Source organism: Heptranchias perlo, chromosome 9, assembly GCF_035084215.1.
Source record: "Heptranchias perlo isolate sHepPer1 chromosome 9, sHepPer1.hap1, whole genome shotgun sequence".
Classification (NCBI taxonomy): Eukaryota; Metazoa; Chordata; class Chondrichthyes; order Hexanchiformes; family Hexanchidae; genus Heptranchias; species Heptranchias perlo.
The window spans coordinates 14070526-14083010 of NC_090333.1; the positions used below are offsets into that span (position 1 = coordinate 14070526).

The 12485-nt window shown below is 41.4% G+C and overlaps 1 protein-coding gene across 3 annotated transcripts in view; it reads left to right on the top strand.

Moving 5' to 3' along the window:
* Nucleotides 1-12485, top strand: part of LOC137325133 (heparan sulfate 2-O-sulfotransferase 1) — a 195689-nt gene that overhangs the window by 161301 nt on the left and 21903 nt on the right. For all 3 annotated transcript variants that reach the window (XM_067989879.1, XM_067989877.1, XM_067989878.1), the window contains exon 4: nucleotides 7614-7752. In XM_067989879.1, the coding sequence (XP_067845980.1) occupies nucleotides 7614-7752 (139 nt within the window). The remainder of the gene's footprint in view (nucleotides 1-7613; nucleotides 7753-12485) is intronic.

A 12485-nucleotide genomic window follows, 5' to 3' on the forward strand; every position in this document is an offset into this window, starting at 1 on the left:
TTATATGTGACTCCAGTCCCATCCGACATGATTGCACTAACACTGAGGAGTTGCTTTTAATGTCTTGTGAAACTGAACTCCTAAATCGCCCTGCTCTTCCTCATCATCCAGCCTTCCCCTATTCTAAGTATAATTACTGCTAAAAAATTTTACCACCTCACACTAACTTTGAATTCCTTGATCCATTTTTTTTTGTCCATTCCACCCAGATCATTGTTCCATTTGCAGTTTCCTTTGGGTTTTAGAATTATTTATTATGCCTCCTATTCAAGTGTCATCTGCAAATTTTGACACCATTCCCTCTAGGCCTGTGTCTAAATCGTTGATGTACACAGTGAACAGAACTGGTCCCAGAACCGAACCCTGTGGGACACTGTTACCCACTTCCATCCGTGGCTAACTAAAGAAGTTAAGAATAGTATTAGATTAAAAGAAGGGCTTATAATGTTGCCAAGAAGAGTAGTAAGCCTGAGGATTGGGAGAGTTTTAGAAACCAGCAAAGGATGATCAAAAATTTGATAGAAAGGGAGAGAATAGAATGAGAGTAAACCAGCAAGAAATGTAAAAACAGATTGTAAGAGCTTCTACAAGTATGTAAAAAGGAAGAGGGTAGCAAAAGTAAACGTTGGGTCCCTGAGAGGCTGAAACTGGAGAAATTATAATGAGGAAATGGCAGAGATGTTAAACAAATACTTTGTATCTGTCTTTACAGTAGAAGACATAAAAAGCATACCAGAAATAGTGAGGAACCAAGGGGCTAATGACAGTGAGGAACTTAAAGTAATTAATATCAATAAAGAAAACGTACTAGAGAAATTAATGGGACTAAAAGCCAACAGATCTCCTGGACCTGATGGCCTACGTCCTAGGGTTCTAAAAGAGGTGGGTGCAGAGGTAATGGATGCATTGGTTGTGATCTTCCAAAATTTCCTAGATTCTAGAACTGTCCCAGCAGATTGGAAGGTAGAAAATGTAACACTGCTATTCAAGAAAGGATGGAGAGAGAAAACAGGGAACTACAGGCCAGGCTACCTCGCCAAATCGTCCATTGACCAGAAAATTAACTGGACCAGCTACATAAATACTGTGGCTACAAGAGCAGGTCGGAGGCTGAGTATTCTGCAGCGAGTGACTCACCTCCTGACTCCCCAAAGCCTTTCCACCATCTACAAGGCACAAGTCAGGAGTGTGATGGAATACTCTCCACTTGCCTGGATGAGTGCAGCTCCAACAACACTCAAGAAGCTCGACATCATCCAGGACAAAGCAGCTCGCTTGATTGGCATCCCATCCACCACCCTAAACATTCACTCCTTTCACTACCGGCGCACCATGGCTGCAGTGTGTACCATCCACAGGATGCACTGCAGCAACTTGCCAAGGCTTCTTCGACAGCACCTCCCAAACCTGTGACCTCTACCACCTAGAAGGACAAGGGCAGCAGGCACATGGGAACAACACCACCTGCACATTCCCCTCCAAGTCACACACCATCCCGACTTGGAAATATATCACCGTTCCTTCATCGTCGCTGGGTCAAAATCCTGGAACTCCCTTCCTAACAGCAATGTGGAAGAACCTTGACCACATGCACTGCAGTAGTTCAAGAAGGCGGCTCACCACCACCTTCTCAAGGGCAATTAGGGATGGGCAATAAATGCTGGCCTTGCCAGTGATGCCCACATCCCAAGATCGTCAGTCATCGGGAAAATGCTGGAATCTATTATTAAGGAAGTCGTAACAGGGCACTGAGAAGATCATAATATGATTAGGCAGAGTCAACATATTTTTATGAAAGGGAAATCATGTATGACACATCTATTAGTTTTTTGAGGATGTAACTAGCAGGGTTGATGGAGGAACCAGCGGATGTAGTATATTTTGATTTTCAAAAGGCATTCGATAAGGTGCCACGTAAAAGGTTGTTACGCAAGATAAGGGCTCATGGGGTTGGGGGTAATATATTAGCATGGATAGAGGATTGGTTAACGGACAGAAAACAGAGAGTAGAGATAAACTGGTCATTTTTGGGATGGCAGGCTGTAACTAGTGGGGTGTTGCAAGGATCAGTGCTTCAGCCTCAGCTATTTAAAATTTATGTTAATGACCTACACTTAGTCCCTTAATCTAATGTGTTCAAGTTTACTGACGATACAAAGCTAGGTGGGAAAGTAAACTGAGGAGAACACAGAGTCTGCAAAGGGATATAGACAGGTTAAGTGAGTGGGCAAGAAGGTGGCAGATGGAGTATAATGTGGGGAAATGTGTGGTTATTCACTTTGGTAGGAAGAATAGAAAAACTGGATTTTTTTTGGATGGTGAGAAACTATTAAATGTTGGTGTTCAGAGAGATTTGGGTGTCCTCGTACATGAAACACAAAATTAACATGCAGGTATAGCAGGCAATTAAGAAGGCAAATGGTATGTTGGCCTTTATTGCAAGAGGATTGGAATATAAGAGTAAGGAAGTCTTGTTACAATTGTATAGGGCTTTGGTGAGTCCACACCTGGAGTACTGTACAGTTTTGGTCTCCTTACCTAAGGAAGGATATACTTGCCTGAGAGGCAATGCAACGAAGGTTCACTAGATTGATTCCTGGGATAAGACGGTTGTCCTATGAGGAGAGATTGAGTAGAATGGGCCTATACTCTCGAGTTTAAAAGAATGAGAGGTGACCTCATTGAAACATAAGATTCGGAGACGGCTTGACAAGGTAGATGCTGGGAGATTGCTTCCCCTGGCTGGAAAGTCTAAAACTAGGGGGCATAGTCTCAGGCTAAGGTGTCGGCCATTTAAGACTGAGATGAGGAGGAATTTCTTCACTGAGGGTTGTGAATCTTTGGAATTCTCTACCAGAGGGCTGTGGATGCTCAGTCATTGATAGATTTTTGGACTCGGAATCAAGGGATATGAGAATCGGGCGGGAAAGTGGAATTGAGGTTGAAGATCAGCCATGATCTTATTGAATGGCGGAGCAGGCTCCAGGGGCCTTATGGCCTATTCCTGCGTCTATTTCTTATCCTCTTATGTTCATCCATTTTGAAAAACTGCCCATAAATGCTACTCTGTTTCCTCCTTTCTAAAGTTTTTAATCCAATTTGCTACCCTTCCCCTAATTCCATACCCCTTAATCTTCTCTGATATCTCATATGGTACCTTGTCAACAGCTCTCTGAAAATCCATGTACACCACATCCACTGCATTTCTCTCATCCACACCACCTGAACTCTTATCAGGTTTGTCAAGCACAGTCTTCTTTTCTGAAATCTGTGTTGGCTATTTATTATTATTTTCTCTATCTATAGTAATTTTATTTTTAATTCAAGATTCCAACATGTTCCCTACCACAGATGTTAAACAAACTGGTCTGTAATTACCTGGGTTAGCTCTGTCTCTTTTTTTGAAAATGAGTATTGCATTGGTCACTCTTCAATCCTTTGGCACACCTTTACTCTCAGCAGCACCCTGAGATATAATTTCTAGGGCCTTTTATTTATTTCCCCATTTTCCTCATGCTCCTCTCATGTTTTCCAGGCAGTCCTAGCATTTTTTAGCTTCTCAAATACTTTTCTTTTATCTTTTCTGTAATATCTCTCAACTTGTTTTTAACCACTAAAGGATTTTCTTCCTCCGTAATATACTTTTATAAACATTATTGTGAAGTACACGTTAAGTATCCCTACCATTTTCTGTTCTTTAGGGAAGCAATCCTGCTGCCCTTATCCTGTATGTGATACCAGTCCCACACCAATGAGGTTGACTCAATTGCCATTCAGTTGTATCAAACCACACCACCTTCTCAAGGGCAACTAGGGATGGGCAATAAATGCTGGCCTTGCTGGCAATGCTCACAAAGTCTCAGTAACATTATTTACCTATAAAAGCCATTTCTGCGTAAAGGAGGTAATTTTTTTAAAACAGTCAGTGTGAATTGTAGTGCAATCCACCTGCCCACTGAGACATATTCTGGGTCAGCAACAGTTTAAATTCAGTCTGCTTGTAAATGTCTGGCTCCATTCCAGCTGGAGTAATTCACAAACAAGCCAAGTGGAAATTGATCAATACTGTCCCTGTATAGCTATAAAGCTGCTTGTGAGACTAACTGTCTAGTTAACCTGGTAGCTGCTTTCACTGATGAGTGCAAAAGTGATTTTAGGTTCCGTTATCTTTGTAATTTCAGTATAAGATAGGCTGTTATTTTTCTATTGGTCATTATTGATTAGGACCAGTTTCTCAAAATAAGCAAATTTGTTTCTAATTCGAATGATACTTTTTCAACATGTAAAATTTCAAAGCTTATAATTGTTTTTAAATAACCAATTTTCACCCAAAAATAAAACTGCTCGATGCAGTGTTAGCGAAGGCTTCCCCAAAATTCTTACCAGTTATTGTTTATGTAGGTCTCTAATCACTCGCAAGAAACTGAGTAGGATTACATTGCATTATTTGAGAAGTCTGACATCACCTTGGTTGGAAAATCCATCCCATCTCCCGAGCTTACTCAATGTTAAGTTGATACAACACGGAAATTAAAGTATGTCTTGGAAATCTGGAAGGTACTTCATCAAATCTGACCTGTTCACAGCTGGAGAAGTATGACATTGATTTTGTAGAAAAGGAACTGAAAGCATAATTAGAATGTTTGATTACAGTTGAATCATGTCGACACTGTGGTCTGCACTTCATTTGATTACCTTACATTTCTGACACATTAGAGTCTTGAGTTAACTTACTCTAAATATTCTTTAGAGGTATACTTAAGCTTTGAAATAAATTTGAAGTACATTGCATTTTATATGATACTCTTTACTGTAGAATTGTTTTCACACAATCTCAATGTAGGAGACCAATATCCCTGAATCTTCCAGTCATGTGGTTCACCTTTGACTTGATCAATGTGCTTCTGCAAATCTGATGCATTTGTACCTCATATCTTGGGCTCCCACTTTAATTGGAATATTGATCAATTTTACTTTATAATCAAAAATGGACTTTCAACCTTAAAGTAACATCATTTTTCTTTCCAGCATTGGTTAATTCCCTGTAAATGAAATAACCTGCCTTTTATTTGAAGTACGTTTATTATTTGAAAACCACATGAGTTAATATTGACTTAACAAGTTTGAGGATGATTTAGATCTTCTGCAAACCTCTAAGCTGGTCATTCAGCTCCCTTTTTACAAAAGATTGCTAGTATTATGTTAAGAGTGGTTGCTGTGATGCAGAGGCAAGCATATTCTAACTGGTAGGGGGAAAAAAATGAAGAGCGTCAATCTTTTTTGTGTACCTCCTATGAGTATGTGGAAGAATGATGTCTTCCTGCCTTGCTCAGCTGGGGATTGGTGCATAGTGATGGGGGGGAAAGGAAGGGGAACAGAAGAAGCTAGCCTCCCGCCTTGCACACTCCGTAAACTTGAGCTCATCCAAAACTGCTGCCCGTATCCTGACTCGCACCATCACCCTGTGCTTGCTGACCCACTTTGGCTCCCAATCTGGCAACACTAAGATTTTAAAATTCTCATCCTTGTTTTCAAATGCCTCCATGGCCTCGCCCCTCCCTATCTCTGTAACCTCCCTGCGCTCCTCCAATTCTGACCTCTTGCCCATCCCCGATTTTCATTGCTCCACCATTGGTGGCCGTGACTTCAGCTGCCTAGGCCTTAAGCTCTGGAATTCCCTCCCTACACCTCGCCACCTCAACCTCTCTTGCCTCCTTTAAGATGCTTCTTAAAACCTACCTCTTTGACCAAGCTTTTGGTCATCTGTCCTAATATCTCCTTATGTGGCTCGTGGCAAATTTTGTTTGATAATGCTTATGTGAAGCACCTTGGGACATTTTACTGTGTTAAAGGTGCTATCTAAATGCATCATGTTGGGGGGGGAAAAATGGGTGGGGAATATAAATCTAGTTATCCATGCAATGCAATTGTTTTGGACTTGCACAGCATTGGTAGTTTTTTTCCCCCTCTTCAAAACGATGTCGGTGCTTCCTACTGGGGAGAACCACTAATAAAATGACCATCTTTTCCTGAGACCAGGGTGTACAGAGGGGAAAAAATACCCGTGGCTTGAAAATGCTGAGGCAACAAACTGAAATGCTGCGAGCTGCATTTTAACAATTTATTGGACATCTTGCTTAGTACCTCCAAATAAAAGCTAGTTGTAAATGTCTACCCATTTCTGTAATTGATATACTGGTTACAAGAGCTGATTGGCTGGTACAGCAGATACAAGTATCAGATATTTTATAGTTTCTCTGATTCATTGGAAATATCCTGTTCAACATACTTTTGAGATTTTCTGCTCCTATATATTACTGAAAGGAAAACATATATTTAATTTATTTTACACCTGTTTCACTCAGCTTTGAGTTTTGACTTCAGTTCATAAAATCATTAATCTGTTAAAATTGAATTTTTCCGATAGACTGCAGAAAATTCTTTTTGGCAGCTCAGTCAAAGTTTTATGAATTTAAAGGGCCTTGAGTATAGTGGTAATCCACAGTAGATTGGAGCATGCAGCACTGATTTGTTGAATGCTTCCGATCTGCACAGTATCTTGAAATTCAGAGCAGTGGCCTTCAGTGGCCGTGCAGGCTTTTGATTTGCTGTGAAGTATTTGTTTGAGATGTTGATCATTCAGTCTGATGAGTGATTATGTTACTTTAAAAAAAATTTTTGTCTCCAATTTTCTCCCCTCCTCTCCTTGCAAGTTCCAGTTCCAGCAGGATGGTTTGACTTATAGGGAGAGTATCTAACCTCTCCCTATAAGTCAAACCATCAAGTCCCGATAGCATCCTAGTAAATCTTTTCTGCACTCTTTCTAGTTTAATAATATCCTTTCTATAATAGGGTGACCAGAACTGTACACAGTATTCCAAGTGTGGCCTTACTAATGTCTTGTACAACTTCAACAAGACATCCCAACTCCAATGAAGAGATGTATTCTATGCTCCCTGAAGGCATCATTCCCCTACTGACTTCTTGGGAAATAAGGATTGTTTTATTTAAATAAAGGTCTCCTGGAATACATAAAAGGGGGTTAAGGATTTGGCACTGCAAGTACTTATTCAGTCTTTTAAAGTACAGGTTTGGTTTTGGTAATGTGTTTGCAATATATGTAGTTAAATTTATAATCAGTCATCACAAGTAAAGATGTGCACACTACTTTAACTGCAATATCAAACACAACCAAATAGAAACTTCGTTAAAATTAGTAGATACTACTTTGCATAACTACACCAAAATGAGAAAAACCAAAGTATGGATGTAGTAAATAAATGGCATGTGTTTATACATACATTACTGATTTTATTTGAAGTTAGTTGCAATACCAGAGTTAGACATGGCAACAATTTTGGTGGCTGTCACAAAGCATTATAGGATAGAGCTGGTCCATTTTTTTTGTCATTGCAAACATGATACCAGCTTGATTGCATTAGAAACTCTACTGGGAAAGTAGGAGTATAGGAATGGTGTAACTGTAAATTTAGGAAAAATCAAATATTTCTGTCAAATATTAAAGATTACACTCAAAATAATATTGAAAACAGCTTTACTTCACATTGAACACTGAAATAACCAATAAATGTTTCCTCTTCCCATTACTGCAGATACGGTGTGAAAAAGAAACCCATTTACTTAAATGTAATTCGAGACCCAATTGAGCGACTGGTGTCATACTATTATTTTTTGCGATTTGGTGATGACTACAGGCCTGGACTAAAGAGAAGAAAACAGGGCGATAAAAAGGTAAAATAATTTACAGCACAACAATGGTTAGAATATTTAAAAAGCTAAGTAACAGGGACAACATAAATGAATACTGCAGCGACTCAACTTTTTTGAGGTTTGATTCCCAGAGCTGTTTTAATTTGCTCAGTTATTTGGCTGAAAATGGATAACACTCATTTCAGTCTTCTGGATGAAGCATCTTTGTAATTTAGAGCATTACATGAGGGGAGGGTAAACTTAACATGGTCCAACTTACTGTCTGGTTATTGCCAAGATAACATTGATGTTCATCCTGCAGAGTGCTTCTGTGTTGTTTAAGTGAGCTATATAGAATGGAAATAATTTCTTAGCATTTTAACACAGATGGCATTAATCATGTAACTGGTCATGATTATAAGTAAAGGTGATTACAGAGTAATCTTTTCATCATCTGTTTCATACAGCTGTCTGTTACAGCTTGCTGCAATTTCTCCACTAAACTGTATTTATAACTGAGGAATTCTGAGGTGGGATATCCAAGCAAGGTGAAGATATTTTACTCGTATTTTGTCTTATTTAATACTTTGTTCACATTTTTTTCTTTAATTTCTATTGCAGTACATTACTGTTTTATGGCTCCATTGAGTATTGCTACAAATTAAGTAAATTAAATTCAGATATGCCTGATAGCTCAGTGACTTTATCCAATGAACAGTAGAGTCATGTGGACCAGAAGGTTCTAAGCTCAATTAAGTTAACTCATCCCAGTTAGGGCAGCAGTAGAGATGCTACTGTTTGCCTCAAGGCCCTGAGTTACAGAGGGAAAATTGTGTCACGGTGTCCACTCCTGATCATTATTGAGTAACCCTTCTCTACAGGAAGTTTGCGGATGAATGTTGGTTGAGGACGGGATCAGGTTCAGCTGTGATTCCCACCCAAGTCAAATAGCATGTTCTTAAAGCTTGTGTGTGAATGCTGGTGCCAGAGACTACCCATGGAGTCAATTGCCAGAAAAGAAACAGCTTACATTTAAATAGTGCTTTTCATAACCCCTGGACGTGCCAAAGCACTTCACAGCCAATGAAAAATTTTTGACGTGTAGTCACTGTTCTAACATGAAACATGGCAGCCAATTTGCAGAAAGCCAGGTCCAATAAACTGTAATGATATAATGACCAGATAATCTGTTTTCGGCAGTGTTGGTTAAGGAATAAATGTTGGCTGGGACACCAGGAGAACTCCCCTGCTGTCCTTCGAAATACTGATGTGGAGATGCCGGTGATGGACTGGGGTTGACAATTGTAAACAATTTTACAACACCAAGTTATAGTCCAGCAATTTTATTTTAAATTCACAAGCTTTCGGAGATTTTCTCCTTCCTCAGGCAAATGTTTCAAGAGCTCCTTGAAGCCTACGCATTTATACATATTGAACAATACATGGTGTTTACAGACTGCCTCTGCAACTGCCCGTTGCCAAGGCAATCACCGTGTTCAGACAGAGAGGTGTCACCTGCAGAACCCCCGAATACACATTCAACAAAAAAACAAACAGGGAAAAAAAACAGAGAAAAAAAACACAGAGAGAGGCAGAAACATCCGGAAGGCAGAGAGAGCCAGCAAATGACCCATTATATTAAAAACAGATAACATTTGTTCGCTGGTGGGGTAACGTGTAGCGTGACATGAACCCAAGATCCCGGTTGAGGCTGTCCTCATGGGTGCGGAACTTGGCTATCAATTTCTGCTCGACGATTTTGCGTTGTCGTGTGTCTCGAAGGCCGCCTTGGAGTACGCTTACCCGAAGGTCGGTGGATGAATGTCCATGACTGCTGAAGTGTTCCCCGACTGGGAGGGAACCCTCCTGTTTGGCGATTGTTGCGCGGTGTCCGTTCATCCGTTGTCGCAGCTTCTGCATGGTCTCGCCAATGTACCATGCTCTGGGGCATCCTTTCCTGCAACGTATGAGGTAGACAACGTTGGCCGAGTCACAGGAGTATGAACCATGCACCTGGTGGGTGGTGTCATCTCGTGTGATGGTGGTATCTGTGTCGATGATCTGGCATGTCTTGCAGAGGTTACCGTGGCAGGGTTGTGTGGCGTCGTGGACGCTGTTCTCTTGAAAGCTAGGTAGTTTGCTGCGAACGATGGTCTGTTTGAGGTTGGGTGGCTGTTTAAAGGCGAGTAGTGGAGGTGTGGGGATGGCCATAGCGAGGTGTTTGTCCTCATTGATGACATGTTGAAGGCTGCGGAGAACATGGCGTAGTTTCTCCGCTCCGGGGAAGTACTGGACGACAAAGGGTACTCTGTTGGTTGCGTCCCGTGTTAGTCTCCTGAGGAGGTCTATGCGAGGTCTTCGAAATACTGCCATGGGATCTTTTACGTCTACCTAAGAAGGTTTAAAGTCTCATCCAAAAGACAGCACCTCCAACAGTGCAGTACTGCACTGAAGTATCAGCTGAGGTTGCTGATACTTCAGTGCAGTACTGCACTGTTGGAGGTGCAGTACTGTGGGGCTTGAACCCATGACCATCTGACTCAGAGGCAAGAGTATTGCTCCTGAATCAAAGCTGACTCTTAGTCCAGAGTCTCCGAGAAAGGAGGAAAGGGGAGAAAATTGGTGGAGAAAAACAAATTTTTAAAAAAACTTGAGTTCAGTTCACCCTTGTAATTCTGGTTGGACCTAAATGTTATGCAAATGTCAGCTGTATAACTGCAGATTGTAAATGGAGAATAACATCACTAGGAGTGAGTTACCAGAATATAATCGAATCAAAAGGGCGTCACATGACAACAAATCACAAGGGCATAGCTCAAATTGTTTATAACTGTGGAATCTTGAGATTAGATTGCAGCCTTGAGTTCCCTCCCATCTATTGATCTGTGTGCTGCATTTCTTTGATGTGTGGTGTTTGCAAGAGCGTGTGATCATAAGCATTGAATTACTGTAGGTTTAGAGAAATCTGTGGTCGATTAGAGGAAAATCTTGAGTGGTATATTAGTTTTAATTCTCCCTTCAGCTGGATACATTATCTTAAGAAAGAGCCAAACGTTAAAAGAAAATCATGAGATTATATGATCTTGTAATTATAACTGGTCTACTAATCAATATTCTAAATAACTGGACATCATTCTCTGTAAAACTAATTGCCAATGGGAAAAAAAGGCAGATAAGTTTGAATGCTTCAGATTAATTTTACCCTGCACTTCAGTTGTTGCTTTTTTTCCCCTCTCCTCTCCCTCGATCTCTCATTGCACCTCATTCCAAGCTGAGAGCAAAATCGGGTAACCTGTTCTTAGGAATCTGTCTGTGATACTCTGTAACTAGCCACTAGAAAGAGCAGAAGAGTATGTGAGCATCTTGGTATGGTGATCTTCCCTTACTGCACAGTATATGGCCTTGTTCTGAACTGCACTTTGTTACTCTCTTGGTAAGAAAAGATCACTGTACCAAGATGCTCACATATTCCACAAAGTCCTAAGATGGTTTATCTACCATTCCTATCTCTCCTTCAGGGAGATATCTAGCCTCCTCATTAGAGAAATCAGTCCTTTCTAACAGTTGGTGAAATTTAATCAGTTCTATTGAATGCATGTTGCAAATGACATCGTATGTGACCGTGGTAAACTATCCCTCCTTGTCCTTCTTGACCTGTCTGCAGCCTTTGACACAGTTGACCACACCATCCTCCTCCAATGCCTCTCCTCCGTGATCCAGCTAAGTGGGACTACGCTCGCCTGGTTCCATTCTTATGTATCCAGTCGTTGCCAGAGAATCATTTGCAATGGCTTGTCTTCCCACTCTCACACTGTTATCTCTGGAGTCCCCCAAGGATCTATCCCTGGCCCCCTCCTATTTCTCATCTACATGCTGCCCCTCAGCGACATCAACCGAAAACACATCAGGTTCCACATGTATGCTGATGACACCGAGCTATACCTCACCACCACCTCACTTGACGCCTACACTGTCTCTGATTTGTCACACTGCTTCTCCGATTGGATGAGCAAAAATTTCTTCCAACTAAATATTGGGAAGACCGAAGTCATTGCCTCCAGTCCCAGCCACAAAGTCCGTTCCTTAGCCACTGACACCATCCCTTTCCCTGGCGACTGTCTGTGGCTGAACCAGACCGTTTGCAACCTTGGCGTCCTGTTTGATCCTGAGGTGAGTTTCCAACCACATATCCGCTACTTCCACCTCCATAACATCTCCCGTATTCCGCCCCTGCCTCAGCTCATCTGCTGCGGCAACTCTCATCCATGCCATTGTTATCTCTCGACTTGACTATTCCAATGCTCTCCTGGCTGGCCTCCCATTTTCCACCCTCCATAAACTTGAGCTCATCCAAAACTCTGCTGCCCGTATCCGAACTCGCACCGAGTCCCGTTCATCCTTCACCCCTGTGCTCGCTGACCTACATGGGCACCCAGTCTGGCAATGCCTCGATTTTGAAATTCTCGTCCATGTGTTCAAATCCCTCCATGTCTTCGCCCTTCCTTATCTCTGTAGCCTCCTCTAGCCCTATAACCCTCCAAGATCTCTGTGCTCCTCTAATTCTTGCTTCTTGCGCATCCTCAATTTTAATCGCTCCACCATTACCAGCTGTGCCTTCATGAATTCCTTCCCTAAACCTCTCTACCTCTCCTTCCTCCCTTAAGACGCTCCTAAAACCTAACTCTTTGACCAAACTTTTGGTCACCTGTCCTAATATCTTCTTATGTGGCTTGGTGTCAACATTTGTTTGAAAATCGCACCTTAGTACGTTAAAG